General features: G+C 39.8%; 1 protein-coding gene across 1 annotated transcript in view; it reads left to right on the forward strand.

Annotated features, from left to right (window-relative positions):
* The window catches only part of snrnp200 (small nuclear ribonucleoprotein 200 (U5)), a 202,507-nt gene that overhangs the window by 23,576 nt on the left and 152,333 nt on the right, over window positions 1-26,598 (forward strand). Inside the window, exons 4-14 of the mRNA XM_035379748.1 lie at window positions 250-421; window positions 1,001-1,193; window positions 5,344-5,399; window positions 5,931-6,029; window positions 8,541-8,693; window positions 11,964-12,063; window positions 17,731-17,867; window positions 22,674-22,754; window positions 24,516-24,689; window positions 24,903-25,040; window positions 25,497-25,652. Of these exons, the coding sequence (XP_035235639.1) occupies window positions 250-421; window positions 1,001-1,193; window positions 5,344-5,399; window positions 5,931-6,029; window positions 8,541-8,693; window positions 11,964-12,063; window positions 17,731-17,867; window positions 22,674-22,754; window positions 24,516-24,689; window positions 24,903-25,040; window positions 25,497-25,652 (1,459 nt within the window). The remainder of the gene's footprint in view (window positions 1-249; window positions 422-1,000; window positions 1,194-5,343; window positions 5,400-5,930; window positions 6,030-8,540; window positions 8,694-11,963; window positions 12,064-17,730; window positions 17,868-22,673; window positions 22,755-24,515; window positions 24,690-24,902; window positions 25,041-25,496; window positions 25,653-26,598) is intronic.

Consider the following 26,598-nt stretch of genomic DNA (forward strand, 5'->3'; position numbering starts at 1 on the left):
TAAGCGATGTACATGAAACAGGGCCCCCATTTAACAACAAAATAGCATGTGTTGTATACACAATTTGGATAGATAACAGTTTTCATGCATGTACAGGATACATACAGTGAAGTGGTTCTTTTAAAGGAGGAGCCACCCAACAGGCCACACAGGGGCAATTGTCTGTCCTTTTGTTATACTTAAATGTCCAGGCTACCAATTGAATTTAACTGAATGTTGGATTTTGTTTCAACCTTTTCTGCTGTATAGGAGACGAAAAAGAGATGAGGACCGACATGATATCAACAAGATGAAGGGATTTACGCTGTTGTCGGAGGGCATCGATGAAATGGTGGGCATCGTATACAAGCCTAAGACCAAGGAGACCAGGGAGACTTATGAAGTTCTTCTTAGCTTCATCCAGGCAGCCCTTGGGGATCAGGTCAGTTGAAATAACAGTATAATTATATAATAGCTTGGGTTAGCTGTGGTGTAACGCGTATTTTCCCATAGTGTTGCACAGGTAGGGCTTGTTTAATTTGGCAGGGTAATCTGAATGCCTCTCTGGTCATGTGCAGCTGTGCAGATAATGTGGTGAATTGCAGCAAAATGTTAAACCGGTGCTCCTCAATCCTGATCCTGGAGAGCCACATGGTCTGTTGGCTTTTGCTGCTGTTACTCAGCACTTGAGTAGCACAACAATTGATCACTTAAAACAGTTGGCTACAGAGATAAGTCAGGGCACCTGGGTTTTTGGGTTTGAATCGGTTGCTGATCTTAAGACAAAAGCAGAAACCAACAGACACTGGCTCTCCACGACCAGGATTGAGTGATCACTGTGCTAAACATTTTAGTGATGCACAGGCTTACAATCATGATTTCTGAGTGGGGAAGGTATAGAACATTGAATAAAAATGTTTAAGTATTATTATTATTAATAATAATAATAATAATAATAATAATAATAATAAATAATAATAATTGAGATTATCTATTCTTTGGATATTTCCTTAACCCCCAGCCAAGGGACATTCTGTGTGGAGCAGCAGATGAGGTTTTGGCAGTGCTGAAGAACGACAAGATGCGAGACAAGGAGCGCCGGCGTGAGGTGGAACAGCTGCTGGGCCCAGCAGATGATACACGTTATCATGTACTTGTCAATCTGGGAAAGAAGATCACAGACTATGGGGGGGATAAAGAACTTCAGAACATGGGTATGAAAAAGAGCACATTACTGAAACACATTACTTTTGAGTGGTTGTATCAAAAAAGTGTTTTCAAACTTAAAATGTAAGGGAGCAGATGGATCATCTTGTTTAACTGACGATTGGCAGGTTTCAATTTACTTGCATGAATATTATATTGACTTCCAAGTAAATCATCAAGTCAGGCATGGGAAATTGAGACCCACATAACCACAGTTTGCTGTAAATGGAATAGATGGGGGTTGGGATACATCCCATGTCAAATAACTGGTTTTCCTAGACAACAGTTTAGTTTAGGCCCAGGCCTACCTTATGCTTCCTTGAGACTTATAAAGGTGAGCGCCTGCTATTCAGCATCTTTAAAATATATACATATTTTCTGTTTACTTGCCCTCGAGCAGGGAGACTGCCCAGCAGTCCGTTCCTCTGAGGGAGCTCTCTTTACAGGAGTAGCCCATTGTTCCAAATCATTTTGGGATTCCAGGAGATTAGAACAGAAACCCAAGTGACACCACCCTATCAGTAAAACACTGAGCCGGGGGTACAGCGTAAGGCTGCAGTCAGCCAGAATGTGCTTTGTCGGCTTGATAATGCTAAACCCACTACCTGTCTTGCTCTTTTGCTAGGCAACCACACTACTCCTTTCACTGTATCACTTGGCTGGCGGTGTTGACTGCATTAGATAATTAAAAAGATTGGCAGTGACAAAGGCCACTTTTTTCCTTGGAGTTCATCAAAGCAGGGATCATTTCAGCCAAGCGCTACCTTAGAAACAGCAAGGTATCTGGATAAAAGCATAGAAAAAAATTCAAACTCATTGCCAATAAAGCCGCATTTCCACCGCAGGAACTTTACCCCGGCACTAGGAACCTTTTGAGGAACTCAGTGCGTTTCGACCACAGGAACTAGGGTCTAAATTTAGTTCCAGGGGCTTTATTTTACCCCCAAAAAAGTTCCTGCTCCGTAGTACTTTCCAAAAGTACCGGAACCTTTGGGGTGGGACGCAAGCGCTGAAAATTTCTGATTGGTCGACTACTTGCAGTGTTTTATTTCAACCGCCATGTTTAAAAATCTGCAGCCGCAAACCGATTTATTTTCATCATAACTTCAAATCAAACTTGTATGTTATGCGGCGCAGTAGCCTACTTTTGGTTATAGTCTGCCAACGTCTTGGAATTATAACGTGTGCTCTTCTGTTCTTGCTTTAGTATTCGTTTTTATCAAATGCTAAGCATTCGTGCTGGGACAGCATATTACGTACCAAAACATTCAAACGGTTTAATTCGGTTGCTGAATATTTTCTTCCGGATTTTCTTTGTTAGCCCGTTGTAATTGACTCAAAACGTTTGATACAGTTATGTGAGGTATGCGGTAGTTCTGCGTAATTTACATTGGTGATACAGTAAAAGCAAACTGGAAATCACCTTCTGCACTTTTTGTCAGGGTAAAATAACAGGTTAATTCTAGTAATCGTCCCTTTAGCTTTTTCAGACTGCCGTAATTTTACTCTGCCATTCTTCAATTCCACAAAAAGACCAGGAAGACTATGGACTAATTTATGGTGCATGGTTCGCATCTGGAGGGCACACTTCGCTGCTCGGCTCGCAGTAACTTTGAAGGAAAGCAAACGGTGGCTGTACCACTGCTAATTAAAATTTTCACGCAAGTCCGAGTTTTCGTTCTATTCTTGTCATTTTGCGATTAGCCTATATGGAATTGACGATGAGAAAGTAATCAATTCAACAGCAAATTGTTTACAACGTGTGCATGTTTTCTGCTGTTGTTGCCAGTTATTTGTGGAATGTGAATGCATTCTGTCGCCTCGGATGTCAAGACATGAAAGGGAATGTTCGCATAAACGTTATGAATGTATTTGAGAGGATATATAAAACGGTTATCTGACTATTGGCCTGTTATATCCTATTTGTTGCATAAAAACGGTCCAAGTTCAACTACCAACAACAGTTTTGCTTGACAACGGTAAAATATGCCTGCCGGCTGCGGAAGAATAGGCTATTTCAATTTCAGGTGATTAAATCAATAAAAATCAGTAAATACAAAAGTAACCATATATAGTCATTGTTGGTAACCCGTTGTATATAAGTGGAATAAACCCCTTCGGGCTGTCCCGGTTATTAGAAAATAATGTAGGCTACTTCGCTGGTAGTATGGGGTTACAGAAGACAGATAGGACAGATGGACCGACGACAACGTCGCTTTTTCATACGTCAGTGGGCTAATTTGCCTAATCTTCGCGGGACTTTAGACCGCGGTGGAAACGCAGACAACAATGGGCTGAAGGAACCTTTTAGTTCCTTGAAAAGTAGTTCCTGGGACTAAAAGTTCTGGGTACTTTTGGTGGAAACGCGGCTTATACTGTTTATATGTGAGTATCCATTATCCTGGTGATATCCTCAGTTGTCATGCAGATGTGATGGGTTATGTTTCACTCCACTGACCATCTTTACTCTAGACATTTGCCCTGAATAACTTGAACGCATCTGCATTGTTAACTCAATAATTTATCTCCGTGCATTTAGAGGTTTTTCTTTATTGTTCTCAATTCTAAGTTTTTCTTGTTTGTAGTTTTGGCACTGTTTTGACATGGTGGTGGTTTTAGAGGAAGGGACCATGTCTTTGGTCACTGTGTCCATTATATTGTAGGGAAAAATTAACTTTTTTTTTTTTGCCAGTGGAAGCACATTCTTTCCACGACCACCTTCCTGTTCTGTAAAAGTCGTGACTTCTGATGCAACATTTGAAAACAGAACTAACCTGAACCAGAAGTTTCCAAGGCTTCTTAACCGCTTAGCCCACATGCCAAATCTGTCCAATCCTGTACGCTTTTAGGGGGCACCCTGTTTAACCTGTTGAACACCACAGAGACTTGAAAAATGGCTTAAATGAAGCAAGATAGTTGTACCATTTACAATACAAACTTAGATTAATTTGTATTCATAATTTTGGAAGAGATAAAATGCCAACAACAGTTTTGCTTGACAACGGTAAAATATGCCCAAACGGCTGCGGAAGAATAGGCTATTTCAATTTCAGGTGATTAAATCGATAAAAATCAGTAAATACAAAAGTAACCATATATAGTCATTGTTGGTAACCCGTTGTATATAAGTGGAATAAACCCCTTCGGGCTGTCCCGGTTATTAGAAAATAATGTAGGCTACTTCGGCGGTAGTATGGGGTTACAGAAGAAATCATGGACCGACGACAACGTCGCTTTTTCATACGTCTGTGGGCTAATTTGCCTAATCTTCGCGGGACTTTAGACCGCGGTGGAAATGCAGACAACAATGGGCTGAAGGAACGTTTTAGTTCCTTGAAAAGTAGTTCTGGGTACTTTTGGTGGAAACGCGGCTTAATTGGAAACGAGGCGCTTCGCGAGATTAATAGCGCATCCTGTCTGACTGCTGTCTAAAACTTCTGTACTTTAAAATTCCCACTGAGACAAAAATGCAGCATTGTTCATTTCATGGCTATAATGGCACAGTTGAGTAAACCTTTTAATCCTTTTTATACAGTTGAATGATTTTTGTATGTTTTAAAACCATGTTCATAAAACATTTTTACAAAATGTCCTTTTCTGTGGAAAACCTTTGACACCTTGTGACTGTGTAATCGATGACTGTGCCATTTCAGGTTTGATAAGACTTCTTTGAAGAATAACAGGGTACAAGCAACGAAGTCTACTATACAAACAAAAAATGAACATTTTATGTCACATTTAGCACTTAAATACATTTTTTTTATACCTAATTAAAATAAGTGCAGTGATCAAGTACCCATACCTATTAAGCTGCATTGCAGATTGCAAAACCTGTATATTCAGTGAGCTCCATAATGCTCTGTACTCCACAGTTTCAGGTTTGTGATGAAACGATTCACGAGGTTAAAATGCAGATTCACAGCTTTTATCGAATGGTAGTTTTTAATGCATTTTGTTATGTAGAAATTGTTTCACTTTTTATACATAGCACCCCTATTTCAGAGTGCCAAAAAAGGCTGTTTGGATCCTTGTTGTTTAAAGAGGCAGAGAATAACTGGGATGTTGCACATGAGCTCTGATTCTGTGTGGGGATGTCCATGGCTTTATCCTGTATTTAATCTGTCTTTGTGTAGTTTTAATTTGAATATTTTTACACAGATGACAACATTGATGAAACGTACGGTGTGAATGTGCAGTTTGAATCTGATGAGGAGGTGAGCTCATACATTCTTCTGCGTTTATCAAAAAATGGAACCGCTTAAAACTTGGGCCTTTCCAAACTTGTTCCTGGGCCCCTGACTGCATGCTCCGTTTGTTATAACCAATGTTTGTTGTTCAAGCCGGAAGTCTGAAATCATTTAAAAGCACTACTGTGATTTACTGTTACTACTGTTTTGTTATTTGCATTTACTTTGTTTGAACTGTTTTTTCTCACATGATTTCATTTCAGACCAGAAATTAATGCTTTCACCATTAAGAACTGTAAATCTGTAATTTAATCCATTTAGAAATGGAAGGTCTTCACTCCCTTTTTCCACAAATTGGAATGCCATATATTTCTGGTAAATCTGATAAACCCTAAAAGGGTAAATCAGCTTGTTCTTCCTCAGGATTTGGTAGTAATGGTTGGAAAAAAGCAATATGTGGGAGGGGCATTGTTTACTCACTGCAGTGAACTATTTTCATGTTTTGTGGCTGGCGTCTGATTGGCTTCTTTTCTGGCTTCTGTCCCTCCTATCTAATAGGAAGGTGATGAGGACCAGTTTGGGGAGGTTCGTGATGAGGGATCGGATGAGGACAGTGAAGGAGTGGAGGCAGATGTGGGCTGCACCCTCACAGCGAATGTAAGGTTGAATCTTTTAATGTTGAGGCATACATGAGAACATCTGGGCCATATCAATATCAAACAGCAATAGTTTTGAACATTGGTACTGGCCTGATAAAATGATGGGCCTTAGGTATGTGCAGTTGTGTGTGTGCTTTGTTAAGCAGCCTTGGGTTTTAGAGAGGCACTATACAGATTTTTCTTCTTCTTTTACCCATTACAAATCCTCCCATTGGGACATGACTTTTGGTTTATTTTCCTTTATTCCTTTAAGGTACTCTGGGTGGAATCTTATTGGTCCAGGAAATCGAAGTCTGTGGATGACTTTTTTGCATTCATAAATTTCCAAGAAATATTTTTAAATTATTAATTTAATTTCTTAAACCCACAATTAGACGTTAGCGTTTTCTTAAATTAGTGCTTTCATCGGTCACTGATTCAAGGCGCACTGTTGTAGCACCTACATCACTGTAAAATGTAGACTCTTCACACTTTGATGCACAAAAAAAAAAACCTGTGTCGTTCGGTAAAACCGCTGGAATTAAAATAATTTTTTTTTTTTAAAGTATATATATACATAACAGAGCCTACGGAGGGTAGATATTGACACCCCAGGTTAATGAGTACGGTATTTTATAATCCAATACTGTTCGCAACAATTCATGCAATTGCTAAGGCTACAGTGATGATGTTGATGTCGCTAAAATCCCCTTCTGATCCCTAAGCAATCAATCTGCTTTTTGTATACTGCCTAGCAAATGTTGAACTCAGAGCGTTTTCATGAACGTTTGCATGCATGTAATCAATGTCAAATGCAAAACATGCGGTTTTTCTGAAAAAACAACTTACCATTCTAACAGCGAAAAAATGACCATTTGACATTCCATTCCGAATGTTCGCTAGTGAACCTAGCTAACGAGGAGGAATGGTTTGTATGTGACAGCTCTTACGGATATGAATGTTAATGAGCGCGGGACACACGCCCACCCTGTCCTGGTTTGCTGAACAGGTCACAATCTAATACTGTGTTTTTTTTTTTACAATTTAATGTGTATAATTGGGTTAAAAACTTGAGAGAAATATTAAGATGACAATCAGTTGTCACTTCTGGGGAATATTTAACCACAATTTGAATACAGTTTCTCAGAGTTAAATTTCCATTGGGATTACGTAATTAGTACTCTTGGTCTCAGTTTGCAGACTTTGTCCTGAAGCTCAGCGTTCAAAGCTGTACTGCGCTTAGCAACTGTTTGAAGACTAGCCAGGTTTTAGTTGGTTCGGGACAGTCAGATGGGGCCTGGAGTTGCTCATCGGCCTGCAGTATCATTTTCCTCATCTATTTCCCACTCATCTCCCTTAACCTACCTCTTGTTACAGTCTGACTCTAGACTGGGTCGTAAGTGAACATAACACATACATATGTAAAATACACATAAAAACTTATGTGCTGTGATGCTGCACACTCAGACTCACCATGTGAACTTAGGTGTTATTTGTTTGTACTTTGGGTTGTACCTTGAAGTTTTAATTACACAGAATAATCAGATTTTCTTATATTTTTTTAATGATAAAAATCTCACAGGGAATTCTCATTTATTCATGATGGCAAACAATCCCAACCCTAGTTATAATGGTTGTAGAAAATGTTTTTGGCATGGTAACTACCAAGTCTCACACCGTATTATACTGTCAGACTGGTTCAACCACAACAGCAAGAAAATTTGTCTCCAAGTGAGGCGAGTTAGCTGTCCCAACAAGTACTTTACTACTGCACAATCTATTACTTTTTGAATTTTGTTTTAAATTGATTATGTCTTGACTAACCGGGAACCTGCACTCTAACTCTGCAAGAGATAAAACCGTTGGGGCCGGGTTTCTCAACCTTTTTTATACCAACAGCCCCCTATCCAGTGTTCAGGTCCTATGCCAATTCAATTATCAGTTATAAATGTTTGTTACTATTCAAACCTGGGTCAAATACGCATTTGTTTTGGATTCCAATAGTGTTATGTGCTCTATTGATTTTGGGGGATTGCACTTTTTGAGAGTATTTCATTGGTTCCAATACACCAGTCAAGATCAGTGAAAAGTATTTGAATCCAAAACAAATATGTATTTTACCCAGGTCTGCTACTATTTGTTGATTTTAGTTATTTCCTATGAGGGTTTTTTTTTTCTTTATTGGTAATCAATAGTGGCTACCGTGTTGCCAAGAGGAGCTCCTCTGCCATTTCTCCAGAGCCTATATTAATGGATGTAGGCCTTGAGCTGCGTTGTCAGAGGTTGTCTCATACAGCAGTATACCGAATGGATACTGTCTCGGGATTATTTCCTGGCGTATGTTTGTTAATGTTTGATTGGATGTGATGGATTTTTGCTTGCCTATGGAGGTAGGCTAACCGTGCAGGCAAGCTATGATATCCAGCTGCTGCACCATAGCCAGGTACGCAAAAATATGAAATTTATTCAGGACTGAAATTTCATGTCTAGACTATCCAAGTTCTGAAGTGCCTTCCTCTCCCTCTTCCAGCTTGGTGCTGCCGGTGATGTGATGACAACCAAGAAGAAAGACCTACACCCCCGTGATATTGATGCATTCTGGCTACAGCGGCAGCTCAGCCGTTTCTATGACGATGCCATTGTCTCACAGAAAAAGGCCGATGAGGTGCTGGAGATTCTCAAGGTCAGAACTTCATAGATCTGTATCCACATCACCAAGAAATTATTGAAGACTGGCTGGCAGCAAATAAAACGTTCTTTTTTTATTAATTACGAAATTGATCAAACGTATGCACTGCAATGTTACAGTCTGTGCAACGCCCTAATCTAAATTGATGTAGCTCAAACTTTGTTGACAATTGTAAGGAAATATGAACTGATTAAAAACTCATGTTTCATTTTTAACTGGCAGTAAAACCTTTTGTACTGCAGACCTATGCATGCTTTTTTCTTTCCTCCACTAATAGGACGGCCAAGCTGGTAGTGTTTTTCTACTGATGCATCCTTTATTACAGCAATGAAGCAACCAGATGTGAACATGAAGTCAGATCTTGCCGTACTGCTCAACAGTACGAATGGAAGAAAATACATTTATCAGAGAACTTATTGAAAATTTGTTGTATAACATTACTGTCAACAGGCCGTATGCACATGGGGAAATACTAGGGATGTCATAAAATATCGTTATATCGATTATTAATCGGCACGTTGTTTTATCGATATGTTTTTGGGGCATCGATGTATTTAAAAAAAGTAGCCGACATTTAGACTCCTAATGTGTGCTTTCCCATTCATTCAGTGGGCCTTCCGTTTGATGTAGTCTGGAATAATAGCTTTCGGAGACCACAAGGGGGCGATATTAAATCTATAGGCCTTGTATAGTTATTACTAAGTTACCTTGCTCACCTCTCTCGCCCCTACTTTTGTGCTGCTGGTGTATGTTTGGTGTAGGCTATGTAAACTAGGCTAGGCTAATGTTATGGCAGACAAAAATATTGGAGAGTTTTGGGGAGAGGGCAAACGAAGCAACATTTGGGCTCATTTCGGATTCTGGGTTGATGGAGCTGGCCAATACCTGGATAAAACAAAAACTGCAAAAGGTGCAAGGCAGAATTGCCATTCTTCGGGAACACAACCAATCTAATATCACATATGAACAAATATCATAGCGAATGGCAGAGATGTACAGCGAAAGGCAGTACACTCTAGTACAAACTACAATTGCGGAAAATTTGATCACCAGGAAGAAGTTACCAATCAATTCGCCACAGGCCAAAAAGCTAACAAATTGTGTAGCGAAATTTATAGTCGGAGATATGCAGCCGCTTAACATGGTAGAGAGTCCCCTTTTCCTAAACCTGCTGGAGGAAATGAAACCGGAGTTTAAGGTACCCTGTCACTCACTCTTCACCAACGTTGTGTTGAGAGATATGTTTGAGGATACAAAGACTAGCAGCTTGAGAAAGCGGAGGGCATTGCTCTTACTTCTGACTCCTGGACCTCACTCCTGGAGCTACTGACAACTACGTAATGGTTACTGCACATGAAATTGATTCAGCATTTGAGATGAACTCTTTTGTCCTGCAAACTTCTCCCCTCGGATGCAGTCACACAGCACAAAACCTGTGTGAAAGCCTTGCAGACATGGAGAGTAAGTGGGAAATTCTACTGCGTGACCCACTGCCTGTGTATGTTTCTGACAATGCTTGGAGTATTGCAAATGCCCTGCAACTCCTCGGGCGACAACACACTGGTTGCATGGCCCACACGCTGAACCTTGCCGTGAAAAGGGGAAAGGGCGGTCCGAACAGTTTTGGGAAAGTGCAGGTGCATTGTTGGACATTTTAAACGCAGTGTCACAGCATCCAGGTCCCTCACTGACAAACAGGTCCTTCTACAGCTACCACAGCACCGACTGGTGCAAGACATTGAAACCAGATGGAATTCTGCTTACGATATGATGACCCATATTGTTGAGCAGGAACCTGCTATTTGTGCAGTTCTCATTGGTTCCGGAAGGGCAGATGACAGATCTCATCCTTGTGGAAATCGAGCTTGCTTAGATTAAAGACCTACTACCTGTTCTTGAACCCTTCAAAGAGGCCACCGAGATACTGAACAGAAGTTGCGAGCAGCATCAGCACCATGTGCTGCTGATTCGCCTATCCAGAGAGACTGTAAAGCTGAAATAAATTGGGACCTCAGCACACGCTACCAAACAGAGGCTGTCGTTCAGTTTATGGAAATTGCCGCTTCCCTTGACCCATGCTCCAAGCTCCGACCTACCACCAGCCAAAGTGATGGCAACAGATCACCGCGATTGACTGACTGAGACTAGGTCTACAACTCTGTCCAGGCTAGCGAAACGCTACCTCAGTGTGCCCTGCTACTAGTGTCCCCAGTGAGAGGGTGTTCTCTGCTGCTGGCAACATTGTCACTTCCCAGCGTTCACTTTTAGATCCAAACAATGTGGACATGCTCATATTCCTCAATAAAAATACTGTTCATTAGGTTAAGCTTTGCCATTGGCCATTGCGCCTAGTTCTGTTAATTAGAATGTAACGTCCAATGTTTTGCTAACTTGTTTTGCTGTTAAGATGAGACCGATTTTATGTTGGCCTATAACGTAAGAATATTGTTCTATCTAGGCTACACAAAATATCTCTCTTGGGAATGTGTACGTAATAAAGAATCTTATTTTCATTCAGTGTGCCTACATTTATGATTTGCTGAAATTATTAGCCTGTGGAAGCATCCTTATATGACACTGAATACCGATAAACCTTCGCAACTTATATAATTAAGGGTTTGTCTATTTATTTACGCCTATTTATTTCTATCTGAAAAATGCCGATATATCGATAATCATCGGGAAAACTTTCTGATTATAGATGCATGAAAAAGGCATCGATCCCAAGCCTAGGAAATACTGTTCCTAACTCAAGTCTTCAATTCTCTTATTTTATTAATATTTCTTACATTTACAAATTAACTTAAAAAGTAAGGATAGTGGTAGCCTAACCGGGTGACAAAGAAGAATAGTCAGTACTGGTCATTTGCAGTGGATTTTTAATCCCTAACTACCATCCCCAACTACCATTGAACCATGTGCTAGTTATGCAACCTGTGCCCTGCATCTGCTCACAGCAGAAGAATAGTCTGATCATTTGGTACAACAGCAGTTTCTTTTTTTGCCAATTCCCACATAGATTTGGGATCGTGTTTTTTTCCCCTTACATTTTCCCCTCTTTCTGTTTGTGAAATACAAATGTAGCCATTGCTGGCAATCTATTTCACCTGTGGTGAAAAATGGAAATCTCAAAAAGGATCACTATTTGAGGGGTTTAGCCTCTGGAAATCATGTCTTTAAAAAAATGTTTTTAAACCTGCTTTAATGTCGATCAAACAATGCATTTGTTATAGTTAAAGCTTGTTCTTCTCCATATTTGCACAGACTGCCAGTGATGACAGGGAGTGTGAGAATCAGCTGGTTCTACTGCTTGGGTTTAACACCTTTGACTTCATAAAGATTCTGCGCCAGCATCGACGCATGAGTGAGTACCCGTCAGTAAATCTGCATATTAGGCTCTTGTCACAACCTTGCGTGGCCATGACGAAAAGGGAGAGGCACACAGATGTATTTGGAAAAGGAAGTTAAAATTTATTTTGAATAATCTAAATTTACAAAGAAAAGGAAAATATTTCTGTGGGTGTGAATCTGTATCATTGGTGGTATCGATGAGTGAACGTGTAGAGTGTGCAGTTTCCTTGTGTGTAAAAAGTCAGTACTCCTCTATTTTATTATCTTATCAAATGGATACAGAATTAGAATAGGGTGCACCAAAACATGTGCCAAACATGTGTAGCATTCTAATGCAACTTATAAACAATGAGAAACCTGGTCTAGTTTGATCGTAATCTTGAGTGTGGTAATGTCATGCCAAGATCAAAAGAGCTCTCTGAAGGCCCTCAGACTAAAGATTCTTGATACTAAAGCTTCTGGGAGGAGTTTCCTAACCAATTCCATGCAATTCAATCATTCCGCTGTCCAAAAGATACTCTACAAATTAAGTAAATTTGAGACCACTCTTTGGTGGGACAGCCTGTCCTAGATATTCAGCCCAAGAGCTGAGTGAAAGATGCCTCAAAAGTCTCTTATACTCCTTTCGCATTGAAGCAATTTATGTGAAAGGATCAACCCATGTTATCCGATCTGGGTTCGCAACAGTGTTCACGACCTGGGATTTACGCAGGTTCGACACTGCTTTGCTTTGGTATGAAAGGGGGGGATAAAATGGGTTCCTCTACCCAGCATGGTTAACTGACCATCCCTCGAGCTTGTCGTGTTATACGGGCTCAAATTTCCTGAATCACTGCCACAAATCTTACATCTTATGCAGAAACATTGTTCTGGAACTTGTACATAAATGGTGGACACCATATCCATGTAAATGTATATTAAACTCAAACTACTGTGGAATAATCTTCATTTTCACTAGCTATGTTCACAGCTAGATTCATGCAAGAACAGGATTGCTCAGTTGTCACAAGTATGTATGTAACGGTAAATATTTAATAATAAATTAAATATGTGAAAGTTTTACAAAGCAAATTTTATTTATATAGCGCATTTCAAAACAAAAAGTACGCTTCCCAGACAACCGTGGCTTTAACCCCCCCCCCGGAGCAAGCCTAAAGCAACAATAGCAAGGAAGAACTCCCTGTGGCAGATGGGAAGGAACCAGGATCAAGGGGGCGACCCATCCTCTTCTGGTCGGCTCAGGGTGTAGATTGGTGACCAACATGGTTAGTCAGTTAATGTTTACATTGATCAAATTGGTGGAAACTAAATGACAGTCCTGAGGTAGCGGCTCAGATGATGGGCGGGGCTGGGTGGCGGTGGTGGGGAGCAGCAGGTGGCGACTGAAGTGGGCAGGTTGGAGGCGGTGACGAAAGAGGGGCTGGACCGTAGTGCTGGGGAGTCCAGATGACAGCACTCTCAAAATTTAGGACAAAAGCCCGTCGGCAGTGTGGGGAAGAAAATTGAAATCGCCATTAGGGAATGAGCAGTAGAACAGGGGGTAAAGTGACAGTGGAATTTGGGATTACAAAGTGGCCCTGCCAGGAATAGTGCCAGGAATAGTCTGTGGCTGCATAGCTACTAGGACAGAGATCGAGAGCCGATGCAGTCGTGGGGAGAGGGGGGTGGGGTGCAACCATACTCGTCTGTCAAGAGCCAGCCTATGTTATTTGGGGTCACAGCTGATTGACAGGTGAGAGTAAGGAAAGGATGCCACCCCATAATGCTCTATGGCTACAGGATTTTCCCACCCTGTCTCCAGACTATAGATGATTGTAAGACTGAGAATAAAGGTGTGTTTTTAATCTAGATTTAAATATTGAGACTGTTCGACTCGTGTAAATTTTGGAAGTGTGTTCCACAGTAGTGGGGCTCTGTAAAAGAAAGCTCTACCACCCTTTAGGTTTTTAGATATTCTTGGGACTCGGTGTCTTGAACGGAGTGACTTTGTGGGCTTATAAGCTAAAAGCAGGTTGGTTATATATGGGAATGATAAGATTTTATTGATACCGATTCCATTACCGATTCTGCTAATTGATTCGATCGATGCTGATACATTTTCTGGATGTAAAAAGAGTAGGCTTACATACAAGTTTTCAGTGTCAACTTACATTATTTTCCAGCCTGAAATGCCATCATTTTAGTAAATGGCTACACATGTCATGTAATGTGCAAGTAGTTGGCTATCTCCCTGGATATGAATTAAATGTTTTTAACAGAAAATAAAATAATGAATGTGATTTTATCCACAAAAATCAAAAAGACAAAATGTCGTGGTCACGATCGCCATTGTAGAAACCTTCAGTTAAATTAATTTGCATAATAAAATTAACCAAACACGGGCTTACATTTTCTGAACCTCGGTGATATAGTGGTTTAAGTAGACTATTTAAAGACCCTGTGCAGCCTCCCTTTTCTTACATATAAAAAGGTTCCTGTGGTTACTAAATTACAATATGTATGTATTTTTTCTACTTATTAGACTTTGAAAAGATACAAAACCTGCTTTGATGTAAAACCTGAATTTCTTAATATAGCAGACTCCAGACTGGCTGGGCGTGTCAGTTCTGTCCTAATTATTTATGCATTCACTTTTGATTGGCAGCCCGGGCCGCTAGATAATGCGGTTCGGGGTCGATTTTCTACTGCATGTATACGCTTCAATCGGACTACAATTGGCCTAGGCGTTCTGCGCATGTGTTCCATAATTTACATAGCAACTTTACGCTCACGGTGGCCAAGCGGAATCGATATCGTTTCAGAAAATATATAACTTTAAAAGATTTAATTCAATCTTCTACTGGGACTTTTGCCGTTTATTGAGGGTATGACTGAAAATTTTGGTGCCGCTGACTATATCGAATGTTTTTCACATTTACTGTTTGATTTAGCAAGTAGCCTGCCATTCAAAGTACATTTTTATAGGTTAGTGCTGTCCGATTGTACTTCACATTAACCTTGTATGGCGATCAATAAAGGCTAACAGCACAGTACCACTTCATTATTGTCACTTCTATCACCACTGTAATGAACTAAAAAAAGGCGACAAACAACCTTTTCTGTGAGAAATGCATTGTCGAGCTCACGCGCATACACTGCTGGCGACATTCTAAAGCTGGCAGTATACTCGGTAAGAAGAAAGAACTTCAGGATTGAGAACCACCAGCGAACATGTCCACGAACACTGTTGTCTGTATACTCGGTGAGAACACCGCACCGTTTAAAGTCACTCCACGCCGCTGGGGCATGAATAATTACAAATAATTATGAGGCTGCTATTAACCGGGGCTGGAATCTCAACTAGATCTCCGTCTCGCGGCTACGCCATGGATGTATAAAGAGAAGGGCTACGCGAGATCACAACACAAAACAAAAAGTTTAAAGCTTTACTAGTCAGAACACACCTTAAAAGGACTTTTCAAACATCCTTAGGCCAGTTCAATGAAGTGGATACCCACAAAAAATGGGAGAAATAATTGTCCACTTCTTTCTCAATGAAAGGGGGTACAAAGCACCAAAGCACCTGTCAATGCTGGAAGGTAGTGGAAGAAAAGCCCTGCTTACAAATGTCCAACTCCATCTCCTATAAATGCAAAGACTTTTCTGCTTCAAATATTTTTTCCCTTTTTTTTTTTTTCTCCTTTGCCTTGACTCAAATTTCATTTTTTAAAACTTCATTTTGGGTTGAGGTTTGGAATTGTTTTTATTTGAATGAAAATTTTAATTGTAGTTGCATAATTTACTCTGCCTGATCAGTACGAACATTAGAGTGATATTCTTTTCTGGCAAGACAAAGATTAACATTGCTCAAACTTGAGACATCTGCTTTCCCAGCAACAATTTCATAGCAGTCTACAGTTGAAAGCAAATTCAATTTCTGGCAATGATTAAGCTGTCCTATTGTGGGTTCAGCATCAAATTCACTAAGATCAGCCTCCTTAATAACAAACAAGCAAATATACAGCGCACCTGTATACAGTATGACAAGCGAAAGCAGAAAGTAGAATGGAAGTATAGGTTTTAAAGAACTTTCCCTTTGTGATAACTAATCTTACCAATCAGAAGCCACAGAAGAGAGCAAATGGAACACTGACTACTCCAACTACACTCTGCTTACAGTTGAGGCCAAAAGTTATAAGATATTCAGATAAACTCAGTTTTTCACAGCTATGCACATTTCATGTTATCATACATTTCTTTTGGCAAGTCAATTAGGGCATCTACTTTCTTCACATCAGAGGTACTTTTAAAGCAATCAATTCACAATCAGAATTCCAGTGTGGGTCCGAAGTTTACATACACCAAGTTGGCTGTCTCTTTAAACAGTCTGGAAGATTCCAGAAATTGATTTCATGACTTTTTAGAAGCTTCTGATTGGGCAATTGTCATAATTAGGAGTTCATTGGGAGTTCATTGGCACTTGTGGCTGTATTTAAGGACCTACCTTTTGCGCCACTGCCTTTTTGCCCTTGATACCATGGGAAAAACCAAGCAACTCAGCCAAGACCTCAAAAAAAAAATTGTGAACCTCCACAAGGCTGGTTCCTCCTTCCAAACAACTGAAGGTACCACGAGCATCTGTACAAACAGTTGTATGCAAATATAAAAATCTTGGGACCACACAGACACTGCATCATTCAGGAAGGAGGCACGTCCAAGGCTGAATGAACTTTGGTCTGAAAGGTTCAACTGAACCCCAAGACAACAACAAAGGTACTGGTGAAGGAATTGGAGGCATCAGGTACCCAAGTATCTTCATCCACCATTAAGAGAATCCTACACTGCCATGCCCTGTAAGACTGTCGTGCAAGGAAGAAGCCCCTACTCAAAGACCGGCACAAAAAAGCCAGAATAAAGTTTGCAGGTGATCACCAGGATGAAGACCTAGTCTTTTGGAGGAGTGTTCTCTGGTCAGATGAAACAAACTGTTTAGCCATAATGATCAGCGCTATGTAGGGAGGAAAAAGGGTGAGTCTTTTAAACCATGGAACACCATCCCAACTGTGAAGCATGGGGTGGCAACATCATGTTTTGGGGGAGTTTTGCTGGGAAAGGGACTGGTGCACTTAAAATAGAAAATAGATGGGATCATGAGGAAGGAGGATTATCTCAAATACCAAAGAAACCCCTCAAGACATCAGCTATAAAGTTAAGACTTGGTCGCAACTGGGTCTTCCAGCAGGACAATGATCCTAAGCATACCTCCAAAGTTGTAACAAAATGACTTAAAGACAACAAAGTGAAAGTATTGGAGTGGCCATCACAAAGCCCTGACCCCATAGAATCCCGTAAAAAATGTGTGGACTGAACTGAGAAAGCGTGTTCGAGCAAGGAGGCCCTCAAACCTGAGTTACACCAGTTCTGTCAGGAGGAATGGGCAAAAATTCCAGCATTGTGAGAAGCTTGTGGAAGGCTTCCTCAAGTGTTTGATTCAAGTTAAGCAATTAGAAGGCAATGCCACCAAATACTAACAAAGTGTATATAAACTTTTGACCCACTGAAAATCTGATATAGTACATAAAAGCTGAAATAAATCTGTTAGCTATCATTTTGAAATTGTTGCTTGTTTTGTGGTGTTGGTGATTTGCCCTTGAGTCCTCCATTGATACACACCCTTGTGCTTTTTCCCCCCCCCAAACAGTCCAGTACTGCACCATGTTGGCAAGTGCCCAGAGTGAAGCAGAGAAGGAAAGGATCATGGGAAAGATGGAGGCTGATCAAGATTTGTCCAAAATTCTCTACCAGTTGCAGGAGACTGAGAAGGAGGACATCATTCGTGTGAGTGTTTACATCTATTAGCAGATTCTGTTATTACAACCTATTATTACAGCCTGTTATTAACCAATATCCTATGACCCTAAACTGGTCTGGTTACAAATTTTGTAGAATGTTTTGGCCATCTATAAACTGTGCTAATATGATTTCTCAGTATGGCAACTATAAAGCTATGGGAATCATTCCGTGGAATCTAGTTGTTTTCTTGGTAATTTAACCAGCTTTGCAAGCTGCTGTGGTGGGGTTTTCTTTTTAGCTGTGACTGCAGCTCTATAGCTCTGTTGCCATCGATGTTGGTCATGACCGAAGGTAGAGCTGAGTAACTTTCAGGCCAATTGACCAAGAGGGGGTGTGGCGATGGGCGTGGCATATCACAAAAGGGCGCATAACTCCCGAATGGATTCACAGATTTGTACAAGATTTTCTGGAAAGGTTGGTCATGAGCCAAAGAAGAGGTCACGTGTTTGTGTGCACACATGGATGCATGCGCGTGTGCGGTCGCAGCTGTTGCGGATTCACGCTTGTTAACAATGAATTTGTTATGAACTAGTTCAGAAGTACAGTCCTTGACGAGCATTCTGTTAGTCATACTTGGTAGCTCACTTGCCGAGCATCATTTTTCCTATTCATAATTTCAGCAAGAGATGTTAATCCAGAATTGAAACTTGAATTCAGATTACAGCACGACACCTAGCTCATGCAAAATATACATCGGACATTGGCCAGAAAGTTTGCATTTCATGTCTGATTCATTCTAGCAGCATATTGCTTCACTTGGCAGCTGCTCCAAGCAGTTTGTGGCTGCTAAAAGTGAATGGGTCTTCACTGAAATTGGAGATTACAATATTTGCCCTTGTCTGAAACTGCCGATTATGTAAAATATAGGCTGTTTATAGTGTGTAGTGAATATGAACAGTTATGTATAGCCGCGTTTCCACCGCAGGAACTTTACCCCGGAACTAGGAACCTTTTGAGGAACTCAGTGCGTTTCGACCTCAGGAACTAAAAAAAAAGTTCCTGCTCGGGGGGTAGTACTTTCCAAAAGTACCGGAACCTTTGGGGTGGGGCGCAAGCGCTGAAAATTTCTGATTGGTCGACTACTTGCAGTGTTTTATTTCAACCGCCATGTTTAAAAATCTGCAGCCGCAAACCGATTTATTTTCATAATAACTTCAAATCAAACTTGTATGTTATGCGGCGCAGTAGCCTGCTTTTGGTTATAGTCTGCCAACGTCTTGGAATTATAACGTGTGCTCTTCTGTTCTTGCTTTAGTATTCATTTTTATAAAATGCTAAGCATTCGTGCTGGGACAGCATATTACGTACTAAAACATTCAAACGGTTTAATTCGGTTGCTGAATATTTTCTTCCGGATTTTCTTTGTTAGCCCGTTGTAATTGACTCAAAACGTTTGATACAGTTATGTGAGGTATGCGGTAGTTCTGCGTAATTTACATTGGTGATACAGTAAAAGCAAACTGGAAATCACCTTCCGCACTTTTTGTCAGGGTAAAATAACAGGTTAATTCTAGTAATCGTCCCTTTAGCTTTTTCAGACTGCCGTAATTTTACTCTGCCATTCTTCAATTCCACAAAAAGACCAGGAAGACTATGGACTAATTTATGGTGCATGGTTCGCATCTGGAGGGCACACTTCGCTGCTCGGCTCGCAGTAACTTTGAAGGAAAGCAAACGGTGGCTGTACCACTGCTAATTTAAATTTTCACGCAAGTCCGAGTTTTCGTTCTATTCTTGTCATTTTGCGATTAGCCTATATGGAATTGACGATGAGAAAGTAATCAATTCAACAGCAAATTGTTTACAACGTGTGCATGTTTTCTGCTGTTGTTGCCAGTTATTTGTGGAATGTGAATGCATTCTGTCGCCTCGGATGTCAAGACATGAAAGGGAATGTTCGCATAAAAACGTTATGAATGTATTTGAGAGGATATATAAAACAGTTACAATCTGACTATTGGCCTGTTATATCCTATTTGTTGCATAAAAACGGTCCAAGTTCAACTACCAACAACAGTTTTGCTTGACAACGGTAAAATATGCCCAAACGGCTGCGGAAGAATAGGCTATTTCAATTTCAGGTGATTAAATCGATAAAAATCAGTAAATACAAAAGTAACCATATATAGTCATTGTTGGTAACCCGTTGTATATAAGTGGAATAAACCCCTTCGGGCTGTCCCGGTTATTAGAAAATAATGTAGGCTACTTCGGTGGTAGTATGGGGTTACAGAAGACAGATAGGACAGATGGACCGACGACAACGTCGCTTTTTCATACGTCAGTGGGCTAATTTGCCTAATCTTCGCGGGACTTTAGACCGCGGTGGAAACGCAGACAACAATGGGCTGAAGGAACCTTTTAGTTCCTTGAAAAGTAGTTCCTGGGACTAAAAGTTCTGGGTACTTTTGGTGGAAACGCGGCTTATACTGTTTATATGTGAGTATCCATTATCCTGGTGATATCCTCAGTTGTCATGCAGATGTGATGGGTTATGTTTCACTCCACTGACCATCTTTACTCTAGACATTTGCCCTGAATAACTTGAACGCATCTGCATTGTTAACTCAATAATTTATCTCCGTGCATTTAGAGGTTTTTCTTTATTGTTCTCAATTCTAAGTTTTTCTTGTTTGTAGTTTTGGCACTGTTTTGACATGGTGGTGGTTTTAGAGGAAGGGACCATGTCTTTGGTCACTGTGTCCATTATATTGTAGGGAAAAATTAACTTTTTTTTTTTTTGCCAGTGGAAGCACATTCTTTCCACGACCACCTTCCTGTTCTGTAAAAGTCGTGACTTCTGATGCAACATTTGAAAACAGAACTAACCTGAACCAGAAGTTTCCAAGGCTTCTTAACCGCTTAGCCCACATGCCAAATCTGTCCAATCCTGTACGCTTTTAGGGGGCACCCTGTTTAACCTGTTGAACACCACAGAGACTTGAAAAATGGCTTAAATGAAGCAAGATAGTTGTACCATTTACAATACAAACTTAGATTAATTTGTATTCATAATTTTGGAAGAGATAAAATGTCACATGTTTGATTGTCTAGACAAAAAATCCAAAATGAATTTGCTCTTTTTTAGTTTGCGATGAAATACTGTAGGTTAAACTATAGCCTACATATCCTGGATCAAAAACTCCTTGACCACACGTTCATAAAATCTAAGGGTGGATATGCAGAACTACTAAAGATCTATGAAAAACTAAGCAGTGTACCCAGCATCTCCAAATCTGTCCAAAATGTCTGAAGTATGCATTGCTGTAAATCACAACATATTCACGTATTTCACGACAAATCAACTGCTTTGACTCAAGAAACTCACTGTTGCATCATTTTAAAGTGGGTATTACAAGCTTTCTGTCCGTGGTCTAAAATATCTAGGGGTCCAGAAACATATCCAAAATCTTTCCCAAAATGAATAAAATGTCCATTATAAAGCATATAAATGAGCCCCTTCTGAAGGTTTAAGATGAAACATTGATATCAGATTTAAATATAATGCAAAAACATTGTCACACTCTGGTACCATATCTAAATGTGTAATAATTAGCTCTTGTATGTATTTCTGTACTGTACAGTATGTAATGTTTTGTAGTATGGGGATGGGACGACATGAAAACAATTTTCAACCATCCACCGCGTTTTGGAAATGTTCCAACTCTCACGTCATAACTGTTGCATGCATCACCTTAACTACTGAGCTACCAACGAAGGCTTATATTAGTGTGAAATATCCTCATTATAAAATACCACTAACCTATTTAAAGACACTCAATTTCAAAAATAATTTATATAACCAAAATATTTTGAGCAGTAATACATAGCAATGATGAAATCTTATCTGCGTTCAGTAGATAGAGACAGTAAATCAGTGATGCAGTTCTCTCCTCTTCTGTCTTGCTCCAGAAAATGATGTCAGCTAGGTCTATCAGCAAACATGGCTTAGCTATGAAGTCCTCAATAATAATAATATTTCCCAAGAAATTACAAAAAATTGCTGATAATGTTTAATCTTACTGCTACCACAGAGTGAATGTGTAAGTGAATGCGATTTTGAGAACTTTCGGTTATGCTGAGCTATAAAACACTATTCCAAAAGCAAAATTAGACATGTTATACATCGTTAGTTCAGTATCAATTTGTTCAAATGAATACAGAAATAAGTGCCTCAGAGGTGGACTATAGGCTACAAGCCAAAGTACAGACTGTACCCCCAGACCTTTTCATGGAATTAAAATTAAGCAAGTGTTTTATATATTTAATGGATGCTTAATCTGAACATTGTTCAACAATGCTTCTTTTACAAGCATTGTTTGCTATAATGAAGCTCAGAATTGGGACTACGCTGCAGTAGCTGTGGCTTGCTAACATGCTACCTAGCTAGTGTCTGTAACTGTTTGAATTGGCATTGAATTAATTTTTTTTGCTTGTTTTTTATTTAATTTTTTTGTTCATAGGACTAAACTGTTGTTCATTCAACTGGCAGCAAAGCTGCAGATTTTACTGGGCTGTTGCTATATACAAGTATTTTTTGTATTAATTTTTGTTTTAAATGTTTAATTATTTTATTTTAGGTATTTAAAAAACAAAGGCTTCATGAAAGAAATATTTGTAGTGACTGCATTATGGTATGTAGGATTCTTATAGTCATGTTTGAATTTCTTGAATTTGAATTTCCACTCACAAATATGAAGATGCAATTAAATTACCATTGCAAGCAAGCCTGCGCAGATGTGATCAATACAGTATTGATGGGCCTTTTATGTTTCATACAAATAACTGCAGGAGGAGCGATCTCGTAGGGAGAGGGTGAGGAAGTCTCGTTTGGACAATGACCTGGAGGCCATGGACCTAGATCATGAAGAGGTGAGGACTTTCATATGAACACAGACATTTACATATGCACCGAAACACAGGTAACTTCAGCCCTTCAGTCTAAGATTGATTGTACACAGACGTACGTTGATTGTGGATGTCTGTTTATCTTGTCTGTCTAATGCTGTGTCCTCACTTTTGTCTTCCTTTCACACCAAAATCAGATGACCTCCATCATTTCTGTAGAATGTAGGCTAGTGCTGAGCCATTAATAAAATTCTTTGATTGTTTTCACATTCTAAAATTACCAATTGACCGGCTCAGTTATCTAAATTATATTTTGTTTGATGTGGTTGTAGCACCATTCCATTAGACTTTTCCACTTTAGTGTGTTTCTAGCACAAAATCAAATGGAGAACAAAGCTGTATTTTTCCAGGTAGGGTAAGGTACTTATTGCCAAATACATGGTCATGTCAAAAACATTGCCCACAATCCATTGCAGTTACAACTTCTGAGGGAACAAAGTCATTGCATTGGTGCATCCAAACTCGCCACTCTTGTCTTGTGTCGTGGATTTTACCTTCAATGGAAACAAATAATTTAGTCAGGTCACAGAGTAATTCAGCAATACAACTTTTATTTGGCCAAATAGGAGAAATTGTTCAAGCACTCATCACCGTGTTTGAGAAGAGTCTCAAACTTCTGTTTACAAGTTCTGCTCATATCTTTCTGTACGCTATCTTTCTGTGAGATAATTGCACATGGCATGACACTTTCTTACTCCCCCGCCCATACCAACTTTGTTTTCCTGAGAAACTTTTTGCCTCACCCCAGAAACCTTGACGAAACGTCTAATTTCCTGTTGCCTCAAGGCGGGGGAGGGTGTTCCTTCTTATCGAACTTATTTTCCCTTCGCATACAATCTTGTTTCGTACAGCTTATCTTCATTTGACATCACACACAACACATGCAGTTTTAAATAGAAACACACAAGCTATTGATTAGGATATGACATTTTGCTAGCAGTGGTCATACATTTACCACCTGAGTATATACTTATAGCAAATGTACTTTTAACTATGAATTTTACACCATTTGCAAAGTATCCCTTAAGTTATGTTTACATATTTGTGACCTTCTCAGACACTTGTCAAGCTACTTGCCTCCCCTTTGTACCAAAAAAGTATTGCAGTTACCCAGAACTTTATCTGACTCCCTCAGCTCATCCACATTTCTTCCTCCTCGAAGTTCGTTCCTTCCTGGTACCTATCTATTTTACATATTTAGTTACCTACATAATTTTGTTATAAACACAAAAATTTCATACAGTTAAACACAGTCAGCAAGCTTATTTTCTATCACACATGTAGTGTACTGTATAGGTTTCAAACATTATCCAACTCATGAAATCTTGATAGTCTATAAGACACCCAGTTTAGTGATTTTTTTGTATAACTGGGACATTCATTGTGTGCAATTTTAGTTATCTTAAGGCTTACCGCCTCCCTCCCGAATGCATCACTGTCATGCCACTTGTACCTCATTTATGGCAACCAGCAAACAGGCTACTGCACCTGCAGCTAATCTAGCAGCTAGCCACTAATTTTATTCTCACAAAGAACATAAGGCTTAGGTGGTGTGTGCTTGAAGAGGTGGACTAAAACTAGATTTAGATTGTATAATTGTGAGCATGCTAATATACTTATGTACTAAGACAGCTGCAAAGATTTTTTACTTGGTTTTATGTTATTAGTTTTATCTGAGTGTTTGGTGCTGCCCAGTACTGAAGTATTCATTCTTTCCTTTTCCAGTCTCTGGCTCCTCGGCAGTTGCTGGATTTAGAAGACCTAGCGTTCACTCAAGGCAGCCACTTTATGGCCAATAAGCGCTGCCAGTTGCCAGATGGCTCCTTCCGCAAACAACGCAAGGGCTATGAGGAGGTTCATGTTCCTGCTCTGAAACCAAAACCATTTGCAGAGGATGAGGTTTGTCTTTCGTGCATGCATTTACATGTGCCTTTCTATTATTGTTTCAGCCTTTAACTATGGTATAACAATCTGTGTGTTTCCCTCTGGGTCTAAGTGATATTTTAAAAAATGTTTGAGGCAAATGACAGGTTTTTTAATTTATTGCCAAATATGGAAGTATTTATAATTTTATTCTATGACGGTTTAATAATCAGATGTACCCCATAATAGGTGCTGGTAGCAATTGAGAAGCTTCCGAAATATGCGCAAGCAGCATTTGAGGGATTCAAAACTCTCAATCGCATTCAGAGCAAACTATTCAAAACTGCCATGGAGACAGACGAGAACCTTCTGGTGTGCGCTCCCACAGTAAGTTGTAATTTGAAGTGGAGCAGTAATACAACACTGCTTCCAAGCAGGATGAGAATTATGAATGTTTAATTTGGTTCATATTTGGAATTTACTATTTTACATAGAATTGTTGACATTGAGAAGCTTTGTTTAGGGGATGGGGTGTTGGCTTGTTCAGTTAACTTTTTACTTCTTGATTATAAGTGGGCCTTCTGTGCCTTTTTGGTTATATCACTCTTCCGTATTCAGTAACACTGATATTATCCAGTTTAGTAAGTTGCTCTGCATCTGCTGAGTAACTGTAAAATGAGACACTGGTGGCCTACATCTGTAAGTGACATTCTGTTAAAGCCTTTGGCATGTATGTAAGTTCAGTCAATAGCATGCCACAAGTTCTTGATATCTCCTTCTCACTTTCTTTCTTGTCACTCTTCCATGTCCCTCTTAATCAGCCTGTCCTTTTTCTGTCTATAGGGGGCAGGAAAGACCAATGTTGCACTGATGGCTATGTTGCGGGAAATTGGGAAGCACATCAATATGGATGGCACCATAAATGTGGATGACTTCAAGATTATCTATATAGCACCCATGCGCTCACTTGTGCAAGAGATGGTGGGCAGTTTCAGCAAGGTGAGGGAAATTGAGTATATAGTGTTATCTTCAGGTGCGGTTAAGAACCGGAGTTGCTGTAGCTTCCTAAATTGACGAGGATGGATGAGCACCTGATTAACCTTTTAGTATGCAAATGTTAGCTGTAATACCCATTTTCCACCATAGGCACAATGACAAGTCCTGGTAGAACCTGGTTAACCCATTTAGACCTAAGGTGCCCTCTAAAAAAACATTCTGAAACCTAAGGCATTGTTGTGAACAACCTCCTAAAACCTGAGGGTTTTCTGAAAAACTTGACAGAATTGTCAGCATTCACTAAAACCTTTATTTCTCAGCCTCTATAGCCGATAGAAACTGAAAATGAAATAAAAACCATTTGAGAGCTTAATCCTTTGGCTTTAATTATTGCCTTTGCCCTAATGTTCATTAACATTTTTAAAAAAATCTATAAAACTGAAAATGTTGACAAATGTGCTTGTTGTTTCCAGCCATATTTTCAATAAAACAAACAACTGGCAGTGGTAGTGCAATAACTGTATCACAGTTTGTTCACACACTTGTAACAGAAACGGGCGCACTGTTGTGTCCACTGTTCATTTCGGGCACACTGCATTTTCTGTCTGTAGTGTCAGTACTTGGATGATTCCATTCTTCACCACTAGATGGCGTAAGCTTTTAAAAAATACTCTGCATTCTCGCTGAATTGATGTATAATTGCCATCCCAATGTGTATTTCAGCGAATCATGATGCATTTATTCGGTCACGTGTCTTGAAAACGACGACAGCATCTAAAAGCGCTCACGTCGCATCCGGCTCTAAAGGGAGAAGCATGCAAACGTCACACCCAGTCTTAAACGGATATACACGCAAATGTTGCATCCGTTCTTAATGGGTTAAGCAGCCTTCACACTCATACACACCTAATAAACTAATGACTGGTGACTGCTTGCTAGCAAGTGAATA

This window comes from Anguilla anguilla, chromosome 10, assembly GCF_013347855.1.
Source record: "Anguilla anguilla isolate fAngAng1 chromosome 10, fAngAng1.pri, whole genome shotgun sequence".
NCBI lineage: Eukaryota > Metazoa > Chordata > Actinopteri > Anguilliformes > Anguillidae > Anguilla > Anguilla anguilla.